The following is a 17,402-nucleotide window of genomic DNA, read 5'->3' as shown; positions in this document are numbered from 1 at the left end:
TTAAGAGATGGGACATGGTGCCCCTGTCACTAGTGGGTAGGGTGCAGGCGGTCAAAATGGTAGTCCTCCCGAGATTCCTTTTTGTGTTTCAGTGCCTCCCGGTGATGGTCACGAAGGCTTTTTTCAAGAAAATCGAGAAAAGTGTCATAAGTGTCAAAAGAGTTTTGTGTGGGCTGGGAAGACCCCGAGAGTGAGGAGAGGGTTTTTGCAGCGGAGCAGGGATAGGGGGGGACTGGCACCACCGAGCTTAAGTGAGTACTATTGGGCCGCTAATATCTCAATGGTGTGTAAGTGGATGGGAGAAGGGGAGGGAGCGGCGTGGAAGAGATTGGAGATGGCGTCCTGCAAAGGAACCAGCCTACAAGCACTGGCGATGGCGCCGTTGCCGTTCTCCCCGAAGAAATACACCACAAGTCCAGTGGTGGTGGCAACACTGAAAATTTGGGGGCAGTGGAGATGGCATAGGGGAATGACGGGAGCCTCGGTGCGGTCCCCGATAAGAAATAATCATAGGTTTGTCCCAGGGAGAATAGATGGGGGATTTAGAGCATGGCAGAGAGCTGGGATTGTACAACTGAGGGATCTGTTCCTAGACGGGACGTTTGCGAGTCTGGGAGTGCTGACGGACAAATATGGGTTGCCCCAAGGGAATGTATTTCGGTATATGCAACTGAGGGCTTTTGCGAGGCAACAGGGGAGGGAATTCCCGCAGCTCCTGTAAGGTTTTCGGGCAATTCGGCCCTTTTTGGACTGCCCAAGAATAAAACCCAGAGACTGTAAACTGGACACTTTTCAGCCAAAGGAACGTAACCAAATTTCCCAGCAGGCTTGGTCCGCTGAGCTGAGTAGGGGCATAGGTATTTACAAACCCCCCCCAGGAGCTACAAGGAAGAAGGAGCCAGACAACTAGATAAGATTAAACACAGAGACAAAGGGGCACGGGAATACACAGGGGGCCTGCCTGCAAGCAGGACAATGGGATGGTCATAGCAGAATCCAATCAATACCCCATCAACATAGCGAGGTGAGAATAGCAGCGATCTTCGGAGCAGATGGAAGACTTTGAAAATCTTCACAAGAGAGCTTAACCTTGTTACCCCAAAAGGCAGACTGTCTGGGCACAGTATATTGCGCTGGAAAAGCCCCTTGAAGATAAACGGTAGAAAAACCCAAGTTGGAGGCGGACCTGGGGGAGGTACTCCAATCCTGACAGAAGCCACCGGCAGGAACTCACTGGGTGGAGGGGGCGGAGTTGGCGCCAAATTCAAATCGCGGCAGGTCTGCCTGGCTGGAAGGAGCGGACCTGCGAGGAGAACCCGGAAGTTAACAGGTCTGCCCGGCTCAAAGGGGGCGGGACCAGCGGGAACTTTAAACTTGGACCGATTCAACGCAATGGGGAGGAAAACCCGGAAGTCGACAGGTCTTACCGGCTCAAAGGGGGCGGGACCAGCGGGAACTTTAAACCTTACCAATTCAATGCAAAAGGGGCTGGCCGAACACAGGAAAAAGCCAGGTAAAACGGATATAAAAGGGGCTGTGTTGCGATTGAGGGTCTCTTGGCTTGACCTCTCCACCTTTGACTTGACCTCTCGCAGCCTGTGACCGTAAGTACCCTGCAGCAGCGTGCGAAACTCCCTTGACTTTGATAGTGGTTGAGGCTTTGGGGCAGGGGGACTTGATTTGTGTTTTGTACCATTGCTAAAATTGTGTAACAATAAGATTTTACGTTGTGTCCGTTATAGCACTTCCTGAATAGACTTAGTTGTGTTAGAGCTGAAGATTTTATTATAATTTCTTCTGTTTGATGATTTTGACCTGGGTTTTGCAATAAACCTCGATTTGCTGATAATTGGAGTCGTTTAAATTCTTCAATCTCTCACCAGCGATCTCTGACTAAGTCATTGTTAAGATATTCCTCACCTTAATTCCGGGGTCGAGAATCTGGGGTCATCTTGAACGATTCGAACCCGTTCACTCAGGACAGGCTGCTGGTTAGGTAATAAACAGCAGTGTCCTATTCTCTCTCTTGGGAAAGCTACTCCAGCGAAGTAGGAACCGGGTGGGTGTTGCACCACCGGCAAGAGAGAGAATCACCTGGGCATTGGTGGGGGTCTGGATATCTGTGTGATATAAGCCTCAGGCTTCCAGTTAGGGATAAACGGCAGGCTTGATTCAGTGCTCTCTTCCGTGGAGGTGTCCCAGTGCGGCATCCCCTGGTCTCTGAAGTTTCAGTGCCAGCTGGAGAGACACACACACAGATACTCAAACCCCAGATATCGGCCCAGTAGTGGAGTAGCAGAGATGGAACCCTCTACACTCCTGACGCAGGAGATTCAGGATAGAGTGATCTCAGGGACATAGGTGGGGGACGGTAAGGTGTCGGATATATACAGGGAAATGAGAGACGAGGGGGAGATCATGGTGGATGAGCTGAAGGGAAAATGGGAAGAGGAGCTGGGGGAAGAGATTGAAGAGGGGCTGTGGGCAGATGCCCTACGTAGGGTAAACTCTTCGTCCTCGTGCGCCAGGCTTAGCCTGATACAATTCAAGGTTTTGCACAGGGCACATATGACCGGAGCAAGGCTCAGTAAATTTTTCGGGGTAGAGGATAGGTGTGGGAGATGCTCAAGCAGCCCAGCGAACCACACCCACATGTTTTGGTCATGCCCAGCACTGCAGGGGTTCTGGGTGGGGGTGGCGAATGTGCTTTTGAAGGTGGTGGGGGTCCGGGTCGAGCCAGACTGGGGTGTTGGCTATATTTGGGGTTGCAGAAGACCCCGGAGTGCAGGAGGCGAGAGAGGCTGATGTTTTGGCCTTTGCGTCCCTAGTAGCCCGGCGAAGGATATTGCTTATGTGGAAGGAAGCCAAACCTCCGGGCGTGGAGACCTGGATAAACGACATGGCAGGGTTTATAAAACTAGAACGGATAAAGTTCGGCTCAAGGGTTCACCAGGCGGTGGCGACCGTTCATTAACTACCTCGCAGAACGATAAAGGAAATGGGAAGGTAACAGCAGCGACCCGGGGGGGGGGGGGCTCGGGTGGGTCCTCAGGGGTGTTTTTGTATAGATATTTGTACTTGGTTATGTATATTGGTTTGCTTGATGTTATTATTTGGGAGAGCTATTATTTTTGTTATGGCAGTTGCCATTTAGTTTATATATTATTTATTTGTTAAAAACGGTCACTGTTATTTATATTGTTTTATTGTTGTAAAAAGGGGAAAAACCTTTGTACTGTTTTGTTTGGTCGTTGGTCGAAAAATTTGAATAAAATATATTTTTTTTTAAAATGAAGTGACTGTGAAAAGCCCCTAGTCGCCACATTCCGCCGCCTGTTCGGGGAGGCTGGTACAGGAATTGAACCGTGCTGCTGGCCTGCCTTGGTCTGCTTTCAAAGCCAGCGATTTAGCCCTGTGCTAAACAGCCCTGGATGGAGTGATTAAGATGAGAATAAAGTGCTATATTACCAGAGGATAGTGCTCCTATAAGTCAATAATCCCAGCTCCGAGCTACGCAGGCTCAAACACTGTTTACTTTCCAACCGGCACAGCTCTTGCAGCTGGATGAATGTTTGTTATTACGCTCAGCCTCGTTCTTTGTCCATTGCCTTTAACAGACATTCTCTGCCTGGTATCAACCTGCCTGCAGCTTTCCAATGATTGACATTACAATGATATCCATTAAACAACATCTGCCACACACACATGCATTTCCCCAACCTCATGAAATATTCCCCTAACTTGTCTTCCATTAAGTTGATCCTATACCTTCTCTCATCTCATTTAATCCTTTAGTTTTGTGTGCCAGCAGCCTCTCACTGATCAGCACTCTCACTTCTGGGTAAGAAGATTGTAAATTCAAACCGCACTCCTGCCGGCCGAGGCGGAGTGTGGGGAGGACTCAATCAAACATGGTCTGAAATCATATTCATGAGTTGAATGAATCCAAAACTGCTTTTCAAATCTGTTAAATCAATTTCCTTCAACAAATCATAATAGCAACGGTGGATCCGATTGAAACCCAGCTCAGATCAACAGTAGAGATACTCTTGGCAATAACATTCTCATATGGAATTATGAATCTACACACTCTATTTTTCCATTCGCAAAGGCAAGCTTTTAGATTCTGTCGTCTTCACTGAGGGAAATGGACACACATCCTGCCCAACTCTGCTCCTCCTTCCTGTTCCCCAGTGATGGAAGAGCTTTCGATCACCTTACCCCTACTCCCTTTATGATATATTAGTCTTTGAGGGGGTTCAGTGTTAATTCTTCAGACTAATTCCAGGATTGATAGGGTTAAATGATGAGGGGTAGTGTCATAGACTAGCAGCGAGATTTTCCGAACCCTCGTCGGGTCGGGGGGGGGGGGGGGGGGGTGAATCCCACCCAGCCGCCCCAACGGCAGCTGCCATATTCTCCGGTGCCGTTTCTCGGGCGGGACGGTCGAGGGGGTCCGTTGGCAGCGCCCCCCCCCCCCGCCCCCCCCCCCCGGCAATTCTCCGGGCCCTGACAGCCCGAGCGGCCGTGCATTTTTGGCCAGTCCCATCGGCGTGGGTTTCGCACGGTCCCACACGGCGGGACCTGGCAGGTAAGTCGGCTGGGACGGTCCTCGGGGGGGGGGGGGGGATCTGGCCCTGGGGGGGGCCCCCACGGCGGTGCCCTGTCCCGCGATCGGGGCCCACCGATCTGCGGGCGGGCCTGTGCCATGGGGGCACTCATTCCTTCCGCTCGGCCCCTGCAGGGCTCCGCCATGGCCAACGCGGAGAAGAGAACCCCCCGCGCAAGCACGGGGTCACGCCGGTCCTTTGGCGCATGCCGGACTCGCGCAGTCCCTTCGGCGCCGGCTGGCTCAGTGCCAACCCCTTCGGCGTCCACCCAGTCCTCGGAAGTGCCGGAGTGGTTGGCGCCGGGATTCCCGCCGGCGTGGGGACTTAGTCCCCGGACAGGAGAATCCCGCCCTAGAGGGTTAAAGGGTTTGTTAGGGCGGCACAGTGGTTAGCACTGTTGCTTCACAGCTCCAGGGTCCCAGGTTCGATTCCCGGCTTGCGTCACTGTCTCTACGGAGTCTGCACATTCTCCCCGTGTGTGCGTGGGTTTCCTCCGGGTGCTCCGGTTTCCTCCCACAGTCCAAAGATGTGCAGGTTAGGTGGATTGGCCGTGATAAATTGCCCCTAGTGTCCAAAAAAGGTTAGGTGGGGTTACTGGGTATGGGGATACAGTGGAGGCATGGGCTTAAGTAGGGAGCTCTTTCCATGGGCTGGTGCAGACTCGATGGGCTGAATGGCCTCCTTCTGCACTGTGAATTCTATGATAATTCTATGTCAGGAAGCAGTTCCTCAGCCAAAGGGGATTGGGAATCTGGAACACTCCCTGCCAGGAAGCTGTTGAGGGTGGGGATTGACTGGGAAGGTGGATTTCTCTTCGACAAGGATATGAGGATCCAAGATGGGGAAATAGAGTTGAGACGTTTCAATTGACTAACAGAGCGTGCTCGAAAGAGCTGAATGATCTCCTGTTGTTACAGCACAGAGGAGGCCATTCAGCCCACCTTGTCCATACCAGCCTGAGGACACCCAGGGTCCTTTCTAATCCCACCTCCCTGCACCCAGCCCATTGCCCTGTATCCTACAGCATTTAAGGTGCAGATCCAGGTGTTGTTTAAAAGAGTTCAGTGTCTCTGCCTCCACCACCAACCCGGGCAGCGAATCCCAGACTCCCACCGCCCTCTGTGTAAAAAGGGGTCATGAATTATCTTTGGCTAACAGGGTTAAGGAAAATCCCAGAGCCTTTTATTCATATATAAGGAGCAAGAGGGTAACTAGAGAAAGGATTGGCCCGCTCAAAGACAAAAGAGGGAATTTATGCGTGGAGTCAGAGGAAATGGGTGAGATTCTTAATGAGTACTTTGCATCGGTATTCACCAAGGAGAGGGACATGACGGATGTTGAGGCTAAGGGTGGATATTTAAATACTCTAGGTCAAGTCGGCATAAGGAAGGGGGAAGTTTTGGGTATTCTAAAAGGCATTAAGGTGGACAAGTCCCCAGGTCCGGATGGGATCTATCCCAGGTTACTGAGGGAAGCGAGGGAAGAAATAGCTGGGGCCTTAACAGATATCTTTGCAGCATCCTTGAGCACGGGTGAGGTCCCGGAGGACTGGAGAATTGCTAATGTTGTCCCTTTGTTTAAGAAGGGTAGCAGGGATAATCCAGGGAATTATAGACCTGTGAGCATGACGTCAGTGGTAGGCAAACTGTTGGAGAAGATACTGAGGGATAGGATCTATTCACATTTGGAAGAAAATAGACTTATCAGTGATAGGCAGCATGGTTTTGTGCAGGGAAGGTCATGTCTTACAAACCTAATAGAATTCTTTCAGGAAGTGACAAAATTAATTGATGAGGGAAGGGCTGTAGATGTCATATACATGGACTTCAGTAAGGCGTTTGATAAAGTTTCCCATGGCAGGTTGATGGAAAAAGATGGAAAATGTGAATTTGCATGCGGTTCAGGGTGTACTAGCTAGATGGATAAAGAACTGGCTGGGCAACAGGAGAGAGAGAGTAGTGGTGGAAGGGAGTGTCTCAAAATGGCGAAAGGTGACTAGTGGTGTTCCACAGGGATCCGTGCTCGGACCACTGTTGTTTGTGATATACATAAATGATCTGGACGAAGGTATCGGTGGTCTGATTACCAAGTTTGCAGATGATACTAAGGTTGGTGGAGTTGCAGATAGCGAGGAGGACTGTCAGAGAATACAGCAAAATATCAATAGATTGGATAGTTGGGCAGAGAAATGGCAGATGGAGTTCAATCCAGGCAAATGCGAAGTGATGCATTTTGGAAGATCTAATTCAAGAGCGGACTATACGGTCAATGGAAGAGTCCTGGGGAAAATTGATGTACAGCGAGATCTGGGAGTTCAGGTCCATTGTACCCTGAAGGTGGCAACGCAGGTCGATAGAGTGGTCAAGAAGGCATACAGCATGCTTGCCTTCATCGGACGGGGTATTGAGTACAAGAGTCGGCAGGTCATGTTACAGGTGTATAGGACTTTGGTTAGGCCACATTTGGAATACTGCGTGCAGTTCTGGTCGCCACATTACCAGAAGGATGTGGATGTTTTAGAGAGGGTGCAGAGGAGGTTCACCAGGATGTTGCCTGGTATGGAGGGTGCTAGCTATGAAGAAAGGTTGAGTAGATTAGGATTGTTTTCGCTGGAAAGACGGAGGTTGAGGGGGGACCTGATTGAGGTCTACAAAATTATGAGAGGTATGGACAGGGTGGGTAGCAACAAGCTTTTTCCAAGAGTGGGGGTGTCAATTACAAGGGGTCACAATTTCAAGGTGAGAGGGGGAAAGTTTAAGGGAGATGTGCGTGGAAAGTTTTTTACGCAGAGAGTGGTGGGTGCCTGGAACGCTTTGCCAGCGGAGGTGGTAGAGACGGGCACAATAGCATCATTCAAGATGCATCTAGATAGATTGGACCCAAGTTCGATTCCGGCTTGGGTCACTGTCTGTGCAGAATTTGCACGGTCTCCCCGTGTCTGCGTAGGTTTCCTCCGGGTGCTCCGGTGGATTGGCCATGATAAATTGCCCTTAGTGTCCAAAATTGCCCATAGTGTTGAGTGGGGTTACTGGGTTATGGGGATCGGGTGGAGGTGTTGACCTTGGGTAGGGTGCTCTTTCCAAGAGCCGGTGCAGTCTCGATGGGCCGAATGGCCTCCTTCTGCACTGTAAATTCTATGTTAATCTATGTTAATCTAGACATTTATATGAACAGGCGGGGAACAGAGGGAAGTAGATCCTTGGAAAATAGGCGACGGGTTTAGATAGAGGATCTGGATCGGCGCAGGCTGGGAGGGCCGAAGGGCCTGTTCCTGTGCTGTAATTTTCTTTGTTCTTTGTTCATGTTCCCTCTACACCTTCTGCCTCTCATCTTGAATCTATGTCCCCTGGTTCTAGAATTCTCCACCAAGGGAAACAATTTTCTCCTGTCCACTCTATCTCTTCCCCTCACAATTTTGTTCACCTCAATTAAGTCACCCCTCAGCCTTCTTTGTTCTAAGGAAAATAACCCCAACCTATCCAATCTCTCCTCATCGCCACACTTTTCCAGCCCTGGCAACATTCTTGGAAATCTCCTCTGCACTCTCTCCAGAGCAATAACCTCCTTCCTGTAATGTGCTGACCAGAACGGCACACAATACTCCAGTTGTGGCCTCACAAGTGTTGTTTACAATTCCAACACTCTATTCATACTTTTATATTCCATACCTCTGCCAATGAAGGAGAGCATTCCATACACTTTCTGAACAACCTGGTCCAAGGGAACAGAGTGCTAATAGCCACAGAAACTAAGGGAACAGAGTGATAATGGCCACAGAAACCAAGGGAACAGAGTGCTAATGGCTACAGAAACCAAGGGAACAGAGTGCTAGTGACAGTCCCCAGAGAGAACAAAAGGTGTGAAAGGCAGAAACAGCAGCGAAACTAACATCAGAGGGTAAACTGTGACAGATGTAGATGAGGGGAAGGGGGAAGCAAAGGGGAGAAAATGTAAGGTAATGGGTTTATAAGATAGGGAGGGTAAATATACATAAAGAAAGACAAGAAAGAAATAGTAAAAGACAGTTAAAATTAAGTGGGATGAAAACAAAGGGGTCGAGGTGGGGTTATCCAGTGGAATTTATCATGTTCTCCTCAGTAGGTGCTGAGGTCAGAGGTTGTGAGCTGGAATGTTGTGGGTTCAGAGACATAATCCAGGCTGATGCTCCCGATGCAGTACTGAGGGTGTGCTGCCCCGTCTGAGGAGCCATCCTTCTGGTGAGCTGTTAAACTGAGGCTCCTTCTGCCCTCTCAGAGGGAGGTCAAATATCCCACAGCACTATTATGAAGACGTGTGTGTGTGTGTGTGTGTGTGTGTGTGTGTGTGTGTGTGAAGGGGGTGCGGGGGGGGGGGGGGGGGGGGGGCGGGGGGGGGGTTCCTCCTGATTCCCTGGCCAACATTCATCCCTCAGCCAACATTACTAAAACAGATCCCATTGCTGCTGGTGAGAGGTTCCTGTCGCTACCACAGAAGCCGGCAGACACAGGCTTCAGTATCACTGAAACCAGCGGGGAAGAGTAAATCGATGGCTCACAAAGCTTCTCCCATTAAACATCGAGGTTCGCTTTAGAGCATTGATGTTCTAAGTACCAGCTCCTGGGATATTTCCCAGGAGAAATCATCAACACTTAATTGTGAGGTTTGAAAAGTGCCAGAGAATTGTTGCATGGGGGGGAATGCAGGAACATTGGAAGATCGGGTCCCATCACTTGTAAACGAGGTTACGGGTTTCTTAAATTTTTAGCTTTTTGGTCAAAGTGTGATTAATATTTGACTGATAACCACCTTAACCACATTATTTTTGAATAGAAATTAGATTATTTTATTTATCACTTTATTATGAAGGACATCCTGTACAGGCATGTGCAATGAATCAGCTTCACCTGGACACGCCTGTCAGTTGAATATTGGGATCATGAGCGTCACGGTAGCACAGTGGTTAGCACAGTTGCTTCACAGCTCCAGGGTCCCAGGTTCGATTCCCGGCTTGGGTCACTGTCTGTGCGGAGTCTGCACGTTCTCCCCGTGTCTGCGTGGGTTTCCTCCGGGTGCTCCGGTTTCCTCTCACAAGCCCCGAAAGATGTGCTTGTTAGGTGAATTGGACATTCTGAATTCTCGCTCTGTGTACCCGAACAGGTGCCGGAGTGTGGCAACTAGGGGATTTTCACAGTAACTTCATTGCAGGGTCAATGTAAGCCTACTTGTGACACTAATAAAGATTATTATTAGGTTTGTCATAATATGCACCCATGAACATGATGAGGTAAAAGCAGGCAGTGACAGATACCAGGTGAGCCAATCAACATACAGAACAGAACACGACCAATCACCAGACAGAACACCAGAGGGGGGGTTCCAACTATAAAACACACGCGGCATCAGCACTCCGCCTCTTTCCACTGGTGACAACTGTAGTGACAGTCAGGGTGTACAAATCATTCAACACCTTCTACACGGGGATCAGAGCTAGCCTGGTCTAGATAGTTAATGTTAGTTTACTTAGAGTAATAGAGTCAACCCACAGGCAGCTGTGTGCTTCGTTACTGAAGTACAATAAATCTTATTGAACCAACGCCTACGTTTGGTGTATGCTTGATCATTTCACTGCATCGTGTTGCAGTCCGTGTTACCCCAGGGTGAGCAACACAAGGTCAGCTTTAACACAATGGCAGCACGAGCGAGATTTCAGAAACTTGTTCTGTGACGCCATCTAATGGCCAGAAACTGTAACTACATTGTGACAAGTGACAGCCAAAGTGACCAGAAAATGTTGACATAGTAATTTATAACAGTGAATGTCAACACAAAACGCGTGATTAGAAATTGTACCAACATCTTGCATTTATATAGCACCTTTAGCATTAGTGAAATGTCCCGAGGAGCAGTACAGGACTGTAACTAAACAAAATTTGGTACCCAGTCATCTGAGTTATTAAACCTGGTCAAAAAGATAGGTTTTAAGGATGATTGTAAAGGGAAAGAGAGAAGTAGAGAGGCAGAGAGATTTAGGGAGGGACTTCCAGAGCTTAGGGCAGTTGCATGGTTGTGTCACCAATGGTGGAGGGCTTAAAATGATGGCCGTTCAGAGGGCTGGTGTTCGGGATGAGCTGATATGAAAGACAGGCGACTGGTGGGGCGTACATTGGAATAGTTGAATGTTCCGGTATCCAGGTAACGGAAGAGGTTTCAGCATCAAATGAGATGAGACGAGGTGGATGTAAGGGGCATCTTGACAAATACATGAATAGGATGGGAATAGAAGGATACGGACCCAGGAAGTGTAGAAGATTGTAGTTTAGTCGGGCAGTCTGGTCGGCACGGGCTTGGGGGGCCGAAGGGCCTGTTCCTGTGCTGTACATTTCTTTGTTCTTTGTTCTTTGTAAGCAGTCTTGTTAAAGGAGAGAAAAATGACCAAAACCTCAGCCTGGGACCAAGAAGGACCAGTAAACCGGGGAAATGGAAATACTGGCCTGAAATGTTTATTCCTTCTGGGGACGGAATAGGACGTCACAACAGGAAGTTAAGTGTGCAAACAGGAAATGGGTAGCCTTCGGACGCCCCACGCCCACCATGGTGCCCCCTCACTTACCCACGCCCACCATGGTGCCCCCTCACTTACCCACGCCCACCATGGTGCCCCCTCACTTACCCACGCCCACCATGGTGCCCCCTCACTTACCCACGCCCACCATGGTGCCCCCTCACTTACCCACGCCCACCACGGTGCCCCCTCACTTACCCACGCCCACCATGGTGCCCCCTCACTTACCCACACCCACCATGGTGCCCCCTCACTTACCCACGCCCACCATGGTGCCCCCTCACTTACCCACGCCCACCATGGTGCCCCCTCACTTACCGTATTTGGCAAAAAGCAGAAGCTGATCAGGAGAAGAATCTGGGCCACTAGGATGGCAAACGAGAGGTTGGCATGGATGTGGTAACGCTGGTTTCGGATCGTACTCACGGACCTGCCAATTGTCAAGAGATGTCACAGGAATGAACACAAATCAATGTATATTGTCAAGTAACATCATCAGATTCAACAATAAAGTCGATCAATACAGATATTGACTCAATCATCAATCATCTGATTCAGTGACCAAAGCCATTGTCACAACAACTTGGGCGAGATTCTCCGACCCCCCGCCGGGTCGGAGAATCGCCGGGGGCTGGCGTGGATCTCGCCCCCACCGGTTGCCGAATTCTCCGGCACCAGAGATTCGGCGGGGGCGGGAATCGCACCGCACCGGTTGGCGGCCCCCCCCCCCCCCGCGATTCTCCGGCCCGGATGGGCCGAAGTCCCGCCGCTAGAATGCCTGTCCCGCCAGCGTGGATTAAACCATCTCTCTTACCGGCGGGACAAGGCGGCGGGGACGGGCTCCGGGGTCCTGGGGGCGGGCGCGGGGCGATCTGGCCCCGCGGGGTGCCCCCACGGTGGCCTGGCCCGTGATTGGGGCCCACCGATCCGCGGGCGGGCCAGTGCCGTGGGGGCACTCTTTCCCTTCCGCCTTCGCCACGGTCTCCACCATGGCGGAGGCGGAAGAGACTCCTTCCACAGCGCATGCGCGGGGATGCCGTGAGCGGCCGCTAACGCTCCCGTGCGTGCGCCGCCCGGAGATGTCATTTCCGCGCCAGCTGGCGGGGCGGAAATCAGTCTGGCGCGGGCCTAGCCCCTCAAGGTTAGGGCTCGGCCGCTCAAGGGACGGAGGATTCCGCACCTTTGGGGCGGCGCAATGCCCGACTGATTTGCGCCGTTTTTGGTGCCGTTCGGCGGACATCGCGCCGATACCGGAGAATTTCGCCCCATGTCTTTAGCAAAATGTCCCAATACACTACCACAGAGAGGGCGGGATTCTCCGCTCCCGCGCCGGTTGGGAGTATCGCCTGGGTCGCCAAATTTTCCCGCGACGCCGGTCCGACGCCCTCCCGCGATTCTCCCAAGCGGTGAAAACGGCCCCGTTGAGTTCCGCACGGCGCAGGCCGGAGAATCGCCCGAGACACTGAAAATGGCGATTCTCCGGCACCCCCGCTATTCTCAGGCCCGGATGGGCCGAGCGGCCAGCCCAAAACGGCGGGTCCCCCCGGCGGCATCCATACCTGGTCGCTGCTGGCGGGAACAGTGCGGGAACGCTGGGGGGGGGCACCCTTGTGGGGGGGGGGGGGAAAAAAAAATCGGTGCCCACCGATCGTTGGGCCGTCCTCTCTGAAGGAGGCCCTCCTTTCTTCCGCAAGATCCGTCTGACATCTTCTTGCGGGGCGGACTCGGCCGCGTCATGTATGCGGCGCCGCTCGTAGCCCATTATCGGGCCCTGAATCGGTCGGGATAGGGGCCGTTTCGCGCCGTCCTGAACATCGACGGCGTTCACGACGGCGCAAACACTCTGGCTCCATTTCGGAGAATCCCGCCCAGAGAGTTTTAAACTGTATTTAACACCAATTCACATAGCAAGGCGTTAGGACATGTGGCCAAACGCTTAGCCAAAGAAATTGGTTTAAAGGAGCGTTTTAGAGGAGGAAAGAGAGACAGAGAGAGGGGGAGAGACGGAGGGAGCGGGAGAGACGGAGAGAGCGGGAGAGACGGAGAGAGCGGGAGAGACGGAGAGAGCGGGAGAGACGGAGAGAGCGGGAGAGACGGAGAGAGCGGGAGAGATGGAGAGAGTGAGAGAGATGGAGAGTGGGAGAGACGGAGAGAGAGAGACGGAGAGAGTGGGAGAGACGGAGAGAGTGGGAGAGATGGAGAGCGTGGGAGAGACGGAGGGAGTGGGAGAGACAGAGAGAGACGGAGAGAGAGAGAGAGAGAGAGACGGAGAGAGCGGGAGAGACGGAGAGAGCGGGAGAGACGGAGAGAGCGGGAGAGACGGAGAGAGCGGGAGAGACGGAGAATGGGAGAGAGACGGAGAGAGAGAGAGAGACGGAGAGAGCGGGAGAGATGGAGAGAGCGGGAGAGATGGAGAGAGTGAGAGAGATGGAGAGTGGGAGAGACGGAGAGAGAGAGACGGAGAGAGTGGGAGAGACGGAGAGAGTGGGAGAGACGGAGAGCGTGGGAGAGACGGAGGGAGTGGGAGAGACAGAGAGAGACGGAGAGAGAGAGAGAGAGAGAGACGGAGAGAGCGGGAGAGACGGAGAGAGTGGGAGAGACAGAGAGAGTGGGAGAGGTGGAGAGAGTGGGAGAGACAGAGAGAGTGGGAGAGGCGGAGAGAGTGGGAGAGACGGAGAGCGTGGGAGAGACGGAGAGAGAGACAGAGAGAGAGAGACGGAGAGAGTGGGAGAGACGGAGAGAGTGGGAGAGACGGAGAGAGTGGGAGAGACGGAGAGAGTGGGAGAGGCGGAGAGCGTGGGAGAGGCGGAGAGCGTGGGAGAGACGGAGAGAGAGAGAGAGAGAGAGACGGAGAGAGAGAGAGAGAGAGACGGAGAGAGTGGGAGAGACGGAGAGAGTGGGAGAGACGGGGAGAGTGGGAGAGGTGGAGAGACGGAGAGAGTGGCAGAGACGGAGAGCGTGGGAGAGACGGAGAGAGTGGGAGAGACGGAGAGAGTGGGAGAGACGGAGAGAGTGGGGGCGACATCCTGGAACTCCCTCCCTAACAGCACCGTGGGTGTACCTACGCCTGAAGGAGATCAGCAGCTCACCCCCATCTTCTGAAGGGCAACTAGGGCAGGGCAAAAATGCTGGCCGAGCCTGCCACGCCCACATCCCGTGTGATAGATTTGGAATGTCTGCTCGTCACAGACTCTGGCTGACCAGTGAGGAGTTTCTAGCATTTTCCGTCTGTATTTCGGTTCAGGCCTTGTTTGAATAAATCCAGGATAGAAAGGAGTGCAGCTTCATTAAACTAATGTCCATGCTTGAGGGGTTTATCACCGAGGGCAGTGTTGCTGACCCTCCCAGATTGCTCGGATCTCGCTGAATGAAGATTAATTCCCGTGATGATGCTGTGACCTTCCCTTTATTTGTGAGAAAAACGTCAGCGATGAAACATAACGGTTGTTTGACAGTGAAGAATTATCCAATTGGTTAATGAACAATCTTTCACCCACAGAAACCTGGGCCATTCAGCCCATCACATTGGGAAAGAATTGCCCCGTAATTTACCTTTAGTCCTTTAATCACCTCAGTTAATATCAGTCGCTGAAAGGAAGCGTGCAGGAGCAGCAGGCAGTGAAGAAGGCAAGAGGTGTGTTGGCCTTCACAGAATCCACAGTGCAGAAGGAGGCCATTCGGCCCATCGAGTCTGCACCGGCTCTTGGAAAGAGCACCCTCCTTAAACCCACGCCTCCACCCTATCCCCGTAACCCAGTAACCCCACCTAACCTTTTTGGACACTAAGGGCAATTTAGCGTGGCCAATCCACCTAACCTGCACATCTTTGCTGGGAGATTTGAGTTTAGGAATAGGGAAGTTTTGCTACAATTGTACAGGGCCTTGGTGAGGCCACACTTGGAGTATTGTGGGCAGTTTTGGTCTCCTTCTCTGAGGAAGGATGTTCTTGCTCTCGAGGGAGCGCAGCGAAGGTTTACCAGGCTGATTCCAGGGATGGCGGGACTGTCATATGAGGAGAGATTGACTCGGTTGGGAATGTTCTCACTGGGGTTCAGAAGAATGAGGGGGGATCTCATAGAGACTTATAAAATTCTAACAGGACTGGACAGGGTAGATTCAGAAAGAATGTTCCCGATGGTGGGTGTGTCCAGAACCAGGGGTCACAGTTTGAGGATAAGGGGTAAACCTTTAAAACTGAGGTGAGGAGAAATGTCTTCACCCAGAGAGCGGTGAATAGGTGGAATTCACAAACGCTCTCTCTCACGCACACACACCCTCAACTCACACCCGCACTCTCACTCTCACACCTGTATGCACCCTTTGTGTATGTGAGAGTTTGTGAATGGGGGTGTCTTTCCATGAGAAATTTGGCGGGATTTCTGCTCACCCAGCGACAGCCCATCATTAGCTGGAAGCGGGTCGTCTGGATCTCCAAATGTATGTGTGTGTCGGTGTGTATCGATGTTTGTGTGTATTGGTGTGTGTGTATCGGTGTGTATATCAGTGTGTGTGTATCGGTGTGTGTGTATCGGTGTGTGTGTATCAGTGTGTATATCAGTGTGTGTATTGGTGTGTGTGTATTGGTGTGTGTGTATCGGTGTGTATATCAGTGTGTGTGTATCAGTCTGTATCGGTGTGTGTGAATCGGTGTGTGTGAATCGGTGTGTGTGAATCGGTGTGTGTGTATCGGTGTGTGTGTATCGGTGTGTATATCAGTGTGTGTGTAACAGTGTGTATCGGTGTGTGTGTGTGTGTATCGGTGTGTGTGTATCGGTGTGTGTGTATGTCAGTGTGTGTGTATGTCAGTGTGTGTGTGTATCGGTGCGTGTGTATCGGTGTGTATATCCGTGTGTGTGTGTATCGGTGTGTGTGTGTATCGGTGAGTGTGTATCAGTGTGAGTGTATCGGTGTGAGTGTATCGGTGTGTGTGTATCGGTGTGTGTGTATCGGTGTGTGTGTATCGGTGTGTGTGTATCGGTGTGTGTGTATCGGTGTGTGTGTATCGGTGTGTGTGTATCGGTGTGTGTGTGTATCGGTGTGTGTGTATCAGTGTGTATCAGTGTGTATCGGTGTGTGTGTATCGGTGTGTGTGTATCGGTGTGTGTGTATCGGTGTGTGTGTATCGGTGTGTGTGTACCGGTGTGTGTGTATCGGTGTGTGTGTATCGGTGTGTGTGTATCGGTGTGTGTGTGTATCGGTGTGTGTGTATCGGTGTGTATCAGTGTGTATCGGTGTGTGTGTATCGGTGTGTGTGTATCGGTGTGTGTGTATCGGTGTGTGTGTATCGGTGTGTGTGTATCGGTGTGTGTGTGTGTGTCTATGTATCGGTGTGTGTATCAGTGTGTATCGGTGTGTGTGTGTGTGGATCGGTGTGTGTGGATCGGTGTGTGTGTGGATCGGTGTGTGTGTATCGGTGTGTGTGTATCGGTGTGTGTGTGTATCGGTGTGTGTGTATCGGTGTGTGTGTATCGGTGTGTGTGTGTATCGGTGTGTGTGTGTATCGGTGTGTGAGTATCGGTGTGTGTGTGTATCAGTATGTGTGTATCGGTGTGTGTATCGGTGTGTGTATCCGTGTGTGTGTATCGGTGTGCATGTATCGGTGTGTGTGTGTATCGGTGTGTGTGTATCAGTGTGTGTGTGTATCGGTGTGTGTGTGCGTATCGGTGTGTGTGTTTCGGTGTGTGTGTTTCGGTATGTGTGTATCGGTGTGTGTGTGTATCAGTGTGTATCGGTGTGTGTGTATCAGTGTGTATCGGTGTGTGTGTATCGGTGTGTATATCAGTGTGTGTGTAGCGGTGTGTATATCAGGGTGTGTGTATCAGTGTGTGTGTATATCGGTGTGTGTGTGTATATCGGTGTGTGTGTAACAGTGTGTATCGGTGTGTGTGTGTGTATCGGTGTGTGTGTATCGGTGTGTGTGTATCGGTGTGTGTGTATCACTGTGTGTGTATATATCGGTGTGTGTGTGTATCGGTGTGTATCAGTGTGTATCGGTGTGTGTGTGTATCGGTGTGTGTGTGTGTATCGGTGTGTGTGTGTGTATATCGGTCTGTGTGTATCGGTGTGTGTGTATCGGTGTGTGTGTATCGGTGTGTGTGTATCAGTGTGTGTGTATATCGGTGTGTGTGTGTGTGTATCGGTGTGTGTGTATCAGTGTGTATCGGTGTGTGTGTGTATCGGTGTGTGTGTATCGGTGTGTGTGTATCGGTGTGTGTGTATCGGTGTGTGTGTATCGGTGTGTGAGTATCGGT

At 51.4% G+C, this 17,402-nt stretch overlaps 1 protein-coding gene across 2 annotated transcripts in view; it reads right to left on the bottom strand.

Moving 5' to 3' along the window:
- The window catches only part of adgrd1 (adhesion G protein-coupled receptor D1), an 850,441-nt gene that overhangs the window by 382,999 nt on the left and 450,040 nt on the right, over positions 1–17,402 (bottom strand). For both annotated transcript variants that reach the window (XM_072517886.1, XM_072517956.1), the window contains one exon: positions 11,470–11,581. In XM_072517886.1, the coding sequence (XP_072373987.1) occupies positions 11,470–11,581 (112 nt within the window). The remainder of the gene's footprint in view (positions 1–11,469; positions 11,582–17,402) is intronic.

This window comes from Scyliorhinus torazame, chromosome 1 (genome assembly GCF_047496885.1).
Source record: "Scyliorhinus torazame isolate Kashiwa2021f chromosome 1, sScyTor2.1, whole genome shotgun sequence".
NCBI classification, from domain to species: Eukaryota; Metazoa; Chordata; class Chondrichthyes; order Carcharhiniformes; family Scyliorhinidae; genus Scyliorhinus; species Scyliorhinus torazame.
Note: the sequence above shows the minus strand (reverse complement) of the source record. Positions and strands in the feature narration are given on the sequence as shown.